Below are 13,444 nucleotides of genomic sequence, written 5' to 3'. Positions count from 1 at the left end.
CGAATAATAATTGACTGTAGATGTCGCTACATACAAAGCTCCCGGCTCCATCGGACAGGACTGTTTACTGGTTCAGCCGGCACGATTGGCTGTCTTCGTCGCACACTGACACAGTGTTTAAGCAAACTGTCGTCTGCATAATGAAATAGTAAACAACATTTGTTATCTCACGTATATTCGCATTAATTTTGCGAAGCAAAAGTAATGTATCATTAACTTTGACTCTTTATGTTCAAAGTTACGCAAAAATACATATTCAACATTTTATTTCAGTGGCCGATAAAGATTCGATCATACGAAATTTATACGATTTTCTGGAAAAGCTGCGTTATCCTGAAATTGCACAGATTCAGTATAAAGAGTTCGAAAATACTATTCTTACGGGATCAAAGCGCCTAGATTTATTGCATTGGATATTGTTAGAAAGTCCAGGATTCAATGCTGCAGCTTTTAACAAGTTGAAAGAAGATTCACTTGCTGGTACCAAATCATAGTTCAATTCCGAGACATATTTTTCATTCTGTATTTCTGTTTTAGATAAAATTATAAAATGTTATGGACAAATTGGACTTTGCAATGATGAAAATGTTTTACTAGTAAGTTGAATCATTTTTAATATCGATAAATTCTTTGAAATATAATTATGTGATTCATTGGTCTCCGCAGGGTAAATGTCCCATTGAAAAACAAGTGCCATTTTTATCACTACTGGTTCTACTTGTGAAAAGCGTCCATTTATCAAATTCCGACTTGTCTAAAAATGACCACCTTGATATTGAAAAAATAGACAAGGTAATATCAAGTACAGTAATGATTCATAATCTACAATCAAGTGAAAAATATTACCCATTAATTTTATATGTTTTTTCAGAAGGATGATGAAAACATTCAACTTGATAAACCAACTGTTACTGATTTTTCTTCTCATGAATCTCCTAATGTAAAAGAAAAAACAGACATAACAAAAATAACGATAGATGAAACAATGGAATCGGCTAACTTGAAACACCTATGTGCATTAGCAAAAGTAATAATTCATAAAAAGTTTCTATAATATTATATTAATATAATTTTTTCTCTTGTTTCCAGGATAGTATGAAAGTATTGACTGAATCAAAAGTAAATGAAGATGATTCTATGATGGAAAATTTTAGTAATTCATTCCAAAAAATTATTTCTTTACCTGAACAACTTGAACATTCAAATGATTATTCAAAACATTATCCTGATTTTTGTAATGACTTGAAGAATATTTACACAGAATTTACCATGATAAATAAGGTATGCATTTTGATCAGTTTGAACATTATTATTGTAAATCCAGTAGTTTTTATAAATATTTTTAACTTGAGTGAATATTTTCGAAAAAAATTTAAAGATCTGTTTTTTTCAGATACAAATGAATGAAACCAGTATTAAAACTCGTTATATCCCAGATTATGACAACAAAGTACCAAGGCCATTAGCTGCAGCTATCAAGAATAGTCTAGTTTTAATAGAACAAGCTTGCAATGTATTCAATGAAATTTAAATCAAACAAAATATTTCAAGGAGCAAACAAGTCTTTGTCCTTTGTTAAAATTTAAATTATAAGTTATGTGTTGACGTTTAAATTATAAATTTCAGTAAGTTAAGATGATTTTATAATTTTTATTTTAATTATTAAAAATTGTGTACTACATTTAATTCATCAACAATTAAAAGTTGTTTTAAGATCTAGGTCTCTCTTTTTTCTCTTTATATAATGCCAAAAGACCGACATTAGCTACTTTTACAATCTTGAAGCGAACTCCAGGAATATCTCCCACAGCATGGCCTTTGCGACCAAAGCCTGACACTAGAACTTCATCATTTTCTTCTATGCTGTTCAAACAACCATCTCGAGGTACAAATGCTGTAATCTTTTTGCCATTTTTTATTAACTGAACTCTTACACACTTTCTAATAGCTGAATTTGGCTGCTTAGCTTCAATCCCACTAAAAAATTACCACAATTATGCACATTATAATATTTAATTAAGTATAAAATTTGTTATAGATTATTATTTACATTTTTTCTAAAACAATTCCTTTGGCATGGGAAGCTCCACTGAATGGATTGGCCTTCCACCTCGTTCCAAGGTTGGCTTTTTTATAGTCTTTATCATTCCACCTTTGTTCTCGGCGCAGATTTTTATATTTGCGTGCAGTACGAATACCATGCGGTTTACCTGCATTAAAAATCATTATATTAGTCATATTTAGAACATGTGCAACACACGTACGTGGTTTATAAAAAAAAGTTTCATTTTGTACACTTGTCAATTGAATATTTCCGTTAAAATAAGAATTTTTTTTTATAAATAAAGTTTAAACAAAAAACTATTTTGGTCGTACCCATATTTGCGTGTTGCAAAGAAAGTCAAAATTACTATATGAATCTTAAAACACGTGTTCAGCCTCAGTATTCACATAAGACTGTCCACACAACTTAATATCTTATGGTATTCGAATTTACTTTCTCCTTGCGCGTTTGGTCTCGATTTTTCAAATTTTGTTTGCCGCTTATAGCGACATCTGACGACGTCAATCAAAAATGACGTGCCTTAATTTTTCTATTAATTTTTCATCAGGTCATTGAGCTTAGTTGCCGGTACACAACACTTATGTCATGTAATATTTATGAGAAGATGAAACCTGTACAACAAGTCGACGACAAACTACTCACCTGCTCCACGGTTTATTTCGAATTTCTGTATCGAACAACGTAAAAGACTTAATTAAGTAGGTTAAACATATGGTGAAATTTATGAATGATTCTCGGTCAAGGAGTTTCAACCAATCTCCGTCATTTGGCACCGTTAATATGAAAGTAAAAAATATTTCTTCAATCACTTTTGTCGTCTTCGCACAGATCAAATCGCAGTAGTCAATGTATACCATTGTTTGAATCAACTCTAATATCAATCATATGATACATACTGGATTTGATTTTTCTCTTAAAATTATTCTTGCTTAGTGGATACATCATATGTAAACAAGGTACGTCACGAAGTTCATTTTTTAATACTTATCAAAAATTTGCATTATTGCAATTACATTCCTGGTATTTGTTCAGTAGATTAGGCAATTGTACACTTTCTATTTGATCTATTAAAAATGGAAAGTTTTTCCGAAATGCGAGAAAGTGCAGAAAAAATGTTTTACAAATCATTTACAATTGAGGGTAATCAAAATTACAAGCTCCCTTTACCTGAGTCTATGTTTGTAAAAAAACCTTGGATTATTGAAGAATTGCAAAATTTAAAGACTCTCCTCAATGAAGTTAAATCAAAATTAAATTGCTATCCATTATCCAAGTGGCATAAACACACTACAAACAGAAATAAAGCCAAAGATATAGAATGGCGATTACGCAAAGAATATGATCCAGAATTATTAACCCAAGCCTGGTGTAAATTTCATGAAATAATATCAAAGTATCCACTGATTTCAAAAGACTTAATTATTGAAAATAACTATGAATTTTCAAGTTTGCATTTGTGTGAAGCTCCTGGTGCTTTCATTACTTGTTTGAATCATTGGTTAAAAACAAATTTATTAGCAACGCGTTGGAACTGGCTTGCCACAACGCTGAATCCTTATTATGAAGGAAATAAGCATTGCAATATGATAAGTGATGATCGTTTAATTAGACATACTCTGGATAATTGGTTTTTTGGAGAAGATTACACAGGAAATTTGTTATCTTGTGAAAATTTAGAAGCACTGTTAAAGATATATGAATCAAAAGGCAAAGTTAGTGTAGTTACCGCTGATGGAAGCATTAATTGTACAAATGATCCAAGCGAACAAGAACTAATTGTATCCCCTTTACATTATTGTGAAGTGGTGGCTGCTTTACATGTTTTACAAACTAAAGGGAACTTTTTATTAAAAATTTTCACAATATTTGAACACCAATCCATCTGCTTGATATACTTTTTATCTTGTTCGTTTCAAACTATTCATTTTTATAAACCTGTCACCAGTAAAGAAGGTAACTCAGAAGTTTATGTGATATGTCTTGGATTTAAAGGTTTTGAATTTATTCTACCACATCTAAAAATACTCAAACAACAATATGGGAAAACATGTTCTTTGCCCATGTTTGATAAAAAAGACATTCCAGAACATTTTATTAAACAAGTAATTTCATGTGCTTCACTATTTAAAAAGTTTCAATGTGAAGTCATAGAAAATAACATAAAAGCTTATGAATCAAATACAGGATTGAACTATTATAGTATTAAAACAATAGCTAAAATTGTAGCAGACAAATACATGATAAATTTTCCAATAACAAAATTACATGAAGCTTTGCAAGTAGTTGGTAATACAGAATTAAAGAAATGGAAAAGTCTTTTCTGGGTAACTCAAGTAACAGAATCATATAATGAAATATTATATAAAAGAAGTTTAAGTCCAATTAAGCTATTGTTTTATCAAGCAGAAAAAATCCCCAAATTGTCAAACTTTGATACAATTTCAGAGAATTTAAATTTTAGTTTCAAGGGATTTCATTGTAATTTCATTATAAAGGAAGGAAAACAATTTACTAATATCTTAAGTTCAAGATTTTGCACTGTGCAGGTTGCTGAAATTTTTGAAATTTTATTCAAAATTGCTAATGAAGAAAAAGAAATAGTTTTACCAAATGCAAAAAGTCTTTCAAGATTCGTAAATGAGATGCAATTAGACAAACAATATAAATTAGTTTATTTTGAATTTACAAAAATGTATGCTAATAATGATGTAATGAGTAAGCTTATTAACATTTTTTGTACATTGAATGTGGGAGATAACTTGGCATTTTTCGGATTTTTGTTACTTACACAATTGAATGTGGGTATTTTGTTTTTACTCTCTGACACATTTGAAGATGTAGAATTTGGTGTAAATGAGCAGATAGGATTTTATATTTTATTCAAAAACTTGACGAAAAATGATTATGTTTTAAAAAATATTCAAGATATTAAAGAAAAATTGCAAGTTATGGATATAAAAAACAAAACAGTATTGTCAATTGTGCCTATAACACAAATTTATGGTAAGATATATTAAATTTGGCATAATGAGTAGTTATATTGTTGATTAATAATGAATAATGAAATAAAAAATTTACAGATTCAGAAATATATGAATATATAGAAAAAATCAACACCTGGATAGCAAAGTTTTGCATTGATTACATTGCATCTTTAAATAATAAGCTATTTGAATGTACAGAAACCGAAGTAGTTAATACTCAATAACAATGATAATTATAAAATGTGATAAGAGATTTGAGAGTTATCTCTTACATTTTAAGTAGAAGTCTGTTATTATATAATGAATTATATATTAATGATATTTTTTAATGTTTTAAATCGAGATTATGTTGGAAATTGTTGGTGATACAAAGAAAATCATTTACGATTTCCGAAAGTAATCAATTCAAATAACAACTACTAGGCTAATTTTTTAGTGTTTTTTCGGACAATTCTTTTTACGAAAACGAATATTAGATTCAAATCTGCTGAAATATCTTATATTTTTGTTAATATATTTATGTTATTAATGGCCCGTTAAATATTGTATTTCTGATTGGTTTGTGTCGGTTAAAGATAAGATCGTGAGATGCATTGACGCTGTTATAATAAAAGTATTAAGCATACTTCGTTGGTTGCCAGTGAGTTTTGTAAACTTTATACTTTTTATTTTAGAATTTCATACTCTAATAATAAATTAATTTAAATTATTTTAAATGAATAAAAATATATTGAATTTACTGTAAATGTGTTTAGTTTTTACATTATATCATCTCTTTTTATGAAACTTATTCAGTGTGATAAAAATATTTAAAAAAAATTGAGTTAAAAAATAATCATTAAAACATAAATAGTACATTTTTACTTTTTTATTTCAACAAATAAAATCAATGAATAATAAGTATTAATTAATTATATTGCAGGTAACATTGTTTGAAAATGTCAAAGTCTGGAGTTTTACTCAATTCTTTCCGTCAATTTTCTTCGAAAAATGTCACTCCGAAAGTCTGCGTCGTTGGTGCCGGTCCTGCTGGTTTTTATGCTACTCAACAAATTTTGAAGGTATTAAAAATGATTTTTTGTGGAAAAATACACATCGAAAGTTCTTTATTTGTTATCAATATAATTACAGATAAAACCTGAAGCCAAAGTCGATATTTTAGAAAAACTACCCGTTCCTTTTGGTTTAGTCAGGTTTGGAGTAGCACCAGATCATCCAGAAGTTAAAAATGTTATCAATACTTTTGATAAAATAGCCAAAGATGATCGGGTACAATTTTTAGGAAATGTTGATGTAGGAAAAGATGTCAAAATAGAAGAACTTAAAAATCTCTATCACGCCATTGTATTGGTCAGTCTAGTATATTTTTGAAATTGCATGAATCATAAAAAATGTCATTAAAAATTACTCCCTTTTTAGACTTATGGGGCTGAATATGATAGAACATTAAATATTCCTGGAGAAAATTTAAACAATGTAATAGCTGCCAGAAATTTTGTAGGATGGTACAATGGTATACCTTGTGATAAAAACTTGAAAATCGATCTAACTGGTGAAGATGCTGTTATATTAGGACAAGGAAATGTAGCTATTGACATTGCCAGAATACTTCTTTCCTCAGTTGATAGGCTTAAGGTATAGTACTCATGAAATGAAATTTTTCTATCAAATTTTGAGAATATAGGGCGGGAATTTTTTATGTATTTTGTGTTATGTTTTTTTTTTTTTTTTTAGACAACTGATATAACATCTCATGCACTTGAGCAACTTGCTGAGAGTAAAGTTAAGAGGGTATGGCTTATAGGACGTCGAGGTCCTCTACAAGCAGCTTTTACAATTGCCGAACTGAGAGAAATGTTAAAATTGCCAAATTGTAAAACTTTCTGGAGACCTAATGACTTTACAGAAATTAAAGATATTGTTGCTAATCTTGCAAGGCCTCGTAAAAGATTAACAGAGCTCATGCTTAAGTCTCTTGATGAGGCACCTCTTGACAAAAGCAATTTTGATAAAGAGTTTCATCCGATTTTTTTGCGAGGACCAACAGAATTCATAGGAACTAATAACATCGAAAAAGTAAAGTTTTCAGTAAATGAACTTGAAGGAGAAGATTTATTAAAACAAACTGCCAAAGCTACTGATAAATTTGAAGATTTCCCGTGTAATCTTGCTGTGAGAAGCATTGGATATAAATCAAAATTGATAGATCCCAATATACCTTTTGATGTGAAATCAGGTAAAATAATTAATTCTGATGGAAAAGTTGAAAAAGGATTGTATGCAGCTGGCTGGGTAGCAACAGGGCCTATGGGTATTATTATTTCAACCATGAATAATGCTTTTAAAGTGGGACAAATAGTATCAATAGAACTTGATCTCTCTGAAGATAAAGGTGGTTATTCGGATTTAAAAAATTTATTAAATGAAAGAGGCATTAATGTTGTTGATTATCATGGATGGGAAAAAATTGACCATGAAGAACGTAAAAGAGGAAATTCTGTTGGAAAACCTCGTGAAAAAATTGTTGAGATATCTGAAATGTTGAAAATAGCACTAAATTGATAATATAACTTGTTACTTTTCTACTCTTCCGATACTAACACATTTTTGTTTACGCGAAAAATTTTAGAAGCTATATTTATTTAATAAAAATTTTTATATTATAAAAATGTGTTTTTCATCAAATACTTAATTCTTAATTTTATTTGATTTTAAATCGATATATCATCATGTTACATCAAGCTTTTTATAATTATAATTTATTTAAATTTATAAAAATCCAAAGTACATAATTTTACAATATGCATCTTTATGTCATTTTCCGTATATACTTCCATATTTTTGAATAAAACTATTCAAATGTTCATATAAATCTAACTTATTTGCAATAAAATGAGCCGGGTCTACATACTTCTCTTTGTATCTACTTGATATCTTTATCTTGGATTTTTTTACTATTCTTAGAGAGATCGTTTATAATATTTCATGTACTCCACCAGTATTGTTCTGTCCAAAGAGTTTAAATCTGTAATTACGATCGTCGACAAATAGTATGGTGCTTTTATGATTTTCATAGCATAAGTAGCCATTTCTTTTCAACTTTTTTGTTTTTCTGTCTCTGATTAGATTGATATTAACAATTTCTCCATATTCCGAAAATAGAAATTACGTCACCTTCTTTCAAAGCATAGGGCATCCCACCAACGGATATCCAAGCACCATCCCTGTACTTGTCTTTTTTTTTTACTCATTTTCGCAATATTTTCAATATTTCGGTAAAGAATATTTCTATAATTAGTTGCTGAATTGATACCGATATTCACAAGGTATTTGACTTCGCACCCAAATGAGTGACAAAAAGTATAAGGAAAGTATGTAAAAATCTGGTCGCCACTTTTGTACTGGGTGACGGGTGTTGTGTTTTGCTTTCAGACCAACAGGCGGAGGCTTTTGACAATTGTCGCGCGGTCCACGCGACGGCATGCGTTCCGTTTAAAAACCTGCTCTATCGACTACCATAAATATGGTTTATTATAAGATCGAGCTGCTCTTGATAATGAATTGATTGTCTGTGACAAAAAAATATTAGAAAAATGACAACTAAAAAGCCATTCCAATTGACCCTTGCGATTTTAAAACCCCACGTCGTTAAAAATCCATTTGCTCTGCAGGTATATTTTAACCTTAAAATAAAAAATAAATATTTGCAAATTTAATGAAAATTTATTTTTTCTTCCGAATTTGTAAACATATATAGTGTATAATTCTATCAATGAGATTTTTAAAATTTTTTAGAATATTAGAGAAATGATTTTGTCTAATGACATTAAGATTGTGAGGACACAGAGAACCATTATCAATCAAAAACTTGCTGAAAAATTTTATGAAGAACACAAAGGAAAATTTTTTTATAATAGACTTACTACTTTTATGAGCAGTGGACCTTCCGATATTCACATACTTACTGCTCCAGATGTGATAGCCAAATGGCGAAAACTTTTAGGGCCTACAAAATGTTATCAAACTCAATTCTCAGATCCAAATACAATTAGAGGCATGTTTGGCTTATCTGATACTAGAAACGCTGGCCATGGATCGGGTAAATAAATTATTAATGAAAAAAAATTTTGAAAATTTATAAAAAAAATTTGTTTTTTAGATTCTGAAGAATCAGCAGCAAGAGAAATATCTGTATTTTTCAGTGACTTTAAGATAAAAGATTGGTATGAAAATGAAGAAATACATTTTGAAACAGGGAACTTGAAATTTGATGAAGATTTGTTTGTTCATCTCATAAATAAAAATATAGTGGGTGACTCAAAATAAGAAATTTAAAACTACTTACATAAGTTTGCTTGATTGTAAATAATGTGTAAATAAATTGTTAATTATTAAAAATAAGTTTATTTTTTATTCAATAGTGATTCTTTAAAGACTAGACAATTTAACTATTTTGAAAATGTCTAATATTTACAATTTTCGAGATTAAAGGTTACCCAATAACAAACCATTTTTCAGCATAATATCAAATTGAAACTGTACAGAAATAATCAAGTAAATTATTAAAGATTGAAGTATAAACAAATCAATTATGCATCAACTTTCACGTAAACTTTTGGTCTTGAAAAAACTTTGATAGCTTCTTCCAGCTTTTCCAAATTTTTTTCTATTTCCATCTTTCTTTTTTGAGAACGCAATGTATCTGTTCTGATTGGTAACATATTTAGTTCATTAACAAGTTCTTGATGATCTGAAATTTATAAATTAAAAAATTAATATATCTTAAGGAAATATTGAAAAAACAATATAAAAACAAAGTAGCAACTTTTTTTCAACATGGCAAGTGTTTCTTTTCTTTCATTATCTGGTATTGGAACGTGACCAACAGGACAATCAGACTGTTTTGCTGCAGCTTTAGCTAACTTTTCTTTTACCAGTTCTTCTTTACGTTCCTTGATGTATCTATAACATGTTTACAATTTTTTATTAAATTTTTTATCTTTTTGAGAAGATTCTTAGTTAAATAGAGGAATAAGTGTCTTAAATATTATCAAATAAAATCTCATAAAAGTATGTCATACTTAGGAACAACTCCCATTCGATGACTAATTTGTCCAGAGCTGTTGCTGAGTTGCGATGCTAATTTACTGGCTAAAGTAATTTTTTCTTTGTTAATTTTAACATAATCTTTACTATCATTAACTTGACATTCAGAGTCAATACAGTTTTCATTATTTTTAATTTCTTGTGGATTGTCTTCCTTGAAGTCATTTTGAGAATTTTTGAATTTTGTTGAAGGATATCTATGAAAAATTATTTTTTTAATATAAGGAAAATATTTTCTACCCAATAAAAATGAATTAAATAATACCTTATGATTCCTTCAGAGTATAAACTATCTATATCATCAGTGTCTACAGTTTGTATTCCTAGGCTTACCAATTTCACATCATTGCTATTATCATTGTAATTACTATTCAATTTATTGTTTACAGCACATGCACTTTTTTGAGTTTCAGATTTGGAATTCTTATTTTCAATTTTGCTCAGAGCATTATCTTTTGAACTTCGGACTCTTTTAACATTTAATTTGTTTACTGATGGTTTAAGTTGTTGTTTCTTTAAACTAGGTTTTTTATAAGAAAAAACTGGAGCACTGGTTTTCCTATCACTTGATTTCTGAAGTAATAAACTGGCTATGCCTTCTTCAATGGTTTTAGTTGACACAACTTTGTGTTCATTAAAACCTTGACTATTGCTTATACTTCTATGTTTGACGGGAAATTTATGTTTATTTAGCGTAGATAACTTCAAATCTTTGACTTCTTGACTATCAGAGTGAAAAAGTTGCTCCATTTTTCGTACACTTTTGACATTTTCCTTGATAAAATTTTTACGTCTTGGAGGTTCTGAAAAAAACAATGTGCTGCTAAAAGAAAAATACCAGTGCACTATTCATTTTTTCAAAAGATACGTACTTGGTTCAGGAAAAAGACAACGCAATGTTTTTATTTCACGGGTCATGATCGCACCTTGGGATTAATTGAATTCCGAGTAAAAAATGTCAAATTTCCAACATCGATCAGCGCAGCTTTCAGCGGAGAACTTTTTTTTAAGATTGCAAACCAACACGGTGTGGTTATAGAAAATTTCAAGAGTTTTTAGACGCTCCTATTCACCCAAGACTTTTTAACGATTCAATTTTTATTATACGATGAAAGATGCGGTAACCACGCGCGGTCTCTGTGAAGCCCTTCCTCACACCATTTTCAAACAAGTTTTGTTTACAAATCGAAGCATGGCTGCTGGGCCACACCGCGCCACCTTTTCCCAGTTTATTACTGCGATCGACAAATCGCAAATTTTTGCGATATCAGTTACTTCTCCGAGGGAGTTTTTCCAAACTAATTCGTCGATTTTCAGAGCAAATGGTCAAACTTCATGAAACAAGCCTTGCAACACCATAATTTTTTTTTTTAAGAAAACAAAAACGAATGAGACAGGTTTTGCAGAGCTAGCAGACGCAAATAATGCGAGGGAGAAATCAGAAAATACAATGTAATGAAATGGCGGCAGGTAGGTAGTGGAATATATGATACGATGGCTTCGCCCCATAAGGGATGGCCTTCGGTTTGACAGGTCAACGGGTCGGCTGCTTTACTTTCTCAAGAATAGTCACTGTTTCTTAGTGTCTTTATACCCTCATTGAATATTCCGCTGGCGTATATATAGGCTAACGTGCGGGGCTTTACACCAGCAATCCGATTGATATGCGCCCCCCATTGTACTTTATAAAACGTCATCATGATCGACAATATTTTTATGCGTCTTTTTCGAATGAAACCCTAGTTCCATTTTCACGTAATTTGAAATGTTTACATTTGAATTATTGCTCTGGTTTGAGAACAGTGAATGGAAATCGATAGAATATTACTTTTAATAATTTTACGTTTAATTTTATTTTATTTTAACTCGATTCATTTCTCGTTCCATCGATCGTGGGTCAATCATCGAGTGAAATTCGTCGGAAAATAATTTTGTTCCGTACTATAACTCGAGAAATTCCATGTCCGGAATTGAAACGGTCGGCGTGTTCGATGCACGTGCTCGCAACACACAGAATCTATAAGCATATTAAAGCCACGACAGACGTGCAGCCTGCTGCAATTGTCTATATACAACGAACCGACAACGTAACGACAGGAAGCCGCAGGAGCGAGGGAAAAAAAGAATAACGATCTTGAAACTGGGTTCGAGCTATATTCATTACGTTGTTTGATAGGAAATTTTTTACGCGACGTAGTACTCCACCAACTCCGTCACACGCCCATACACAGTATATATACAAGAGTGTTTTATTATCATAAATTTTTAAATTCGTGAGTACAGCGACAACATGGTGCTTCTGGGTGATACCTTTCCAAACTTTATCGCCGAATCAAGCCATGGAGACTTGGATTTACATAAATACTTCGGTGACTCGTAAGTGCAACTAATCATTTCATCATGATCATGACTTATCCTAACCATAAAACCGGTACTTTGACATTGACACTCATTTCAGCTGGGGAATCCTTTTTTCTCACCCCAATGATTTTACTCCAGTTTGCACGACCGAACTGGCTCGAGTGGCCAAACTTATGCCAGAATTCAAAAGATTGGGAGTCAAGGTGATAGCTATTTCATGTAATTCCGTAGAATCTCACAAGAGATGGATCGAGGTAAGGATACAGAGATATTGATTTAGTTTTGTACAAGTAAAAAAGCAACTTGAGGTGACACATTTTTTTCAAGGATATCAAGTCCTATGGAGAATTCATGGAATTCCCATATCCTATTATAGCTGATGAATCCAGAGATATTGCGGTAAATTTGGGAATGTTAGATCCAGCTGAATTGAACAAGGAGGGTATGCCAGTTTCTGCTCGAGCTGTATTTGTCATTGATCCTAAGAAAAAAATGAGATTGTCAATTTTGTATCCAGCCACTACTGGCAGAAACTTTGAGTAAGATTTTAAGTTTTACAACAGCTACAATAAATTGCATGTATTAATGTGATGATTCCATTTTAGTGAAATATTAAGAGTTGTCGAATCTCTTCAACTGACTGACAAATTTAAAGTTGCAACTCCTTGCGATTGGAAGGTAATTTTTCATTCGATTAATTAAATTATTAAACAAATTTATTTAAAACCAATTACTTGATTAATTAAATCATTTACAGAAAGGAGATCCAGTGATGGTCATACCAACTGTCTCTGAAGATGAAGCCACAAAAACTTATGGGAATAACATTAAAACTCTTGCATTGCCCTCAGGCAAACCATATCTTCGTATAGTTCCTCAGCCAACCAGTGGTTAAACTATTTTGGTTACAAAAATTATTTCATCAATG

At 30.6% G+C, this 13,444-nt stretch overlaps 6 protein-coding genes across 9 annotated transcripts; 4 read left to right on the top strand and 2 right to left on the bottom strand.

Moving 5' to 3' along the window:
- Positions 1–94: 94 nt before the first annotated feature.
- LOC106656718 lies at positions 95–1,622 on the top strand. Its single transcript, XM_023463246.1, has 7 exons — positions 95–201; positions 274–480; positions 538–596; positions 667–792; positions 872–1,027; positions 1,090–1,281; positions 1,394–1,622. Coding segments are annotated over exons 1-7 (879 nt in total). The 5' UTR covers positions 95–200; the 3' UTR covers positions 1,532–1,622.
- Positions 1,623–1,626: 4 nt separating this feature from the next.
- On the bottom strand, positions 1,627–2,456 carry LOC106656719 (40S ribosomal protein S23-like). Its single transcript, XM_014377838.1, has 3 exons — positions 2,377–2,456; positions 2,051–2,210; positions 1,627–1,977 (listed from the first exon to the last, which is right to left on the bottom strand). The coding sequence occupies exons 1-3, from the start codon at positions 2,378–2,380 to the stop codon at positions 1,710–1,712; spliced, it is 432 nt and encodes a 143-aa protein (XP_014233324.1). The 5' UTR covers positions 2,381–2,456; the 3' UTR covers positions 1,627–1,709.
- On the top strand, positions 1,837–7,709 carry LOC106656717 (NADPH:adrenodoxin oxidoreductase, mitochondrial). 4 transcript variants are annotated; one of them, XM_014377834.2, is made up of 7 exons: positions 1,837–1,885; positions 2,039–2,121; positions 2,613–3,021; positions 5,972–6,110; positions 6,181–6,399; positions 6,469–6,684; positions 6,784–7,709. In XM_014377834.2, exons 4-7 carry the CDS (start codon positions 5,988–5,990, stop codon positions 7,609–7,611), a joined length of 1,386 nt encoding a protein of 461 aa, XP_014233320.1. In that variant the 5' UTR covers positions 1,837–1,885; positions 2,039–2,121; positions 2,613–3,021; positions 5,972–5,987; the 3' UTR covers positions 7,612–7,709. The 4 variants fall into 4 exon arrangements, with proteins under 4 accessions (XP_014233320.1, XP_014233319.1, XP_023319012.1 ...); XM_014377835.2 differs by lacking the exons at positions 1,837–1,885; positions 2,039–2,121; positions 2,613–3,021 and adding an exon at positions 5,280–5,689; XM_014377833.2 differs by lacking the exons at positions 1,837–1,885; positions 2,039–2,121; positions 5,972–6,110; ... (1 more) ...; positions 6,469–6,684; positions 6,784–7,709 and adding exons at positions 3,101–5,068; positions 5,146–5,686.
- Positions 7,710–8,475: 766 nt separating this feature from the next.
- Positions 8,476–9,375, top strand: LOC106656614 (nucleoside diphosphate kinase 6). Its single transcript, XM_014377678.2, has 3 exons — positions 8,476–8,720; positions 8,845–9,148; positions 9,209–9,375. The coding sequence occupies exons 1-3, from the start codon at positions 8,643–8,645 to the stop codon at positions 9,373–9,375; spliced, it is 549 nt and encodes a 182-aa protein (XP_014233164.1). The 5' UTR covers positions 8,476–8,642.
- Positions 9,376–9,638: 263 nt separating this feature from the next.
- LOC106656613 lies at positions 9,639–11,754 on the bottom strand. The gene is made up of 5 exons (XM_014377677.2): positions 11,028–11,754; positions 10,421–10,958; positions 10,131–10,352; positions 9,875–10,011; positions 9,639–9,799 (listed from the first exon to the last, which is right to left on the bottom strand). The coding sequence occupies exons 1-5, from the start codon at positions 11,071–11,073 to the stop codon at positions 9,639–9,641; spliced, it is 1,104 nt and encodes a 367-aa protein (XP_014233163.1). The 5' UTR covers positions 11,074–11,754.
- A 106-nt stretch (positions 11,755–11,860) lies between these two features.
- LOC106656681 (peroxiredoxin-6) lies at positions 11,861–13,426 on the top strand. The gene is made up of 5 exons (XM_014377766.2): positions 11,861–12,531; positions 12,614–12,770; positions 12,844–13,055; positions 13,122–13,194; positions 13,274–13,426. The coding sequence occupies exons 1-5, from the start codon at positions 12,446–12,448 to the stop codon at positions 13,409–13,411; spliced, it is 666 nt and encodes a 221-aa protein (XP_014233252.1). The 5' UTR covers positions 11,861–12,445; the 3' UTR covers positions 13,412–13,426.
- The last annotated feature ends 18 nt before the right edge of the window (positions 13,427–13,444 follow it).

The sequence above is a fragment of the Trichogramma pretiosum genome, unplaced genomic scaffold (assembly GCF_000599845.2).
Source record: "Trichogramma pretiosum strain Unisexual culture from Peru unplaced genomic scaffold, Tpre_2.0 scaffold41, whole genome shotgun sequence".
NCBI lineage: Eukaryota > Metazoa > Arthropoda > Insecta > Hymenoptera > Trichogrammatidae > Trichogramma > Trichogramma pretiosum.
The sequence above is the reverse complement of the archived record's forward strand: the minus strand, read 5'-3'. Positions and strand labels throughout refer to the sequence as shown.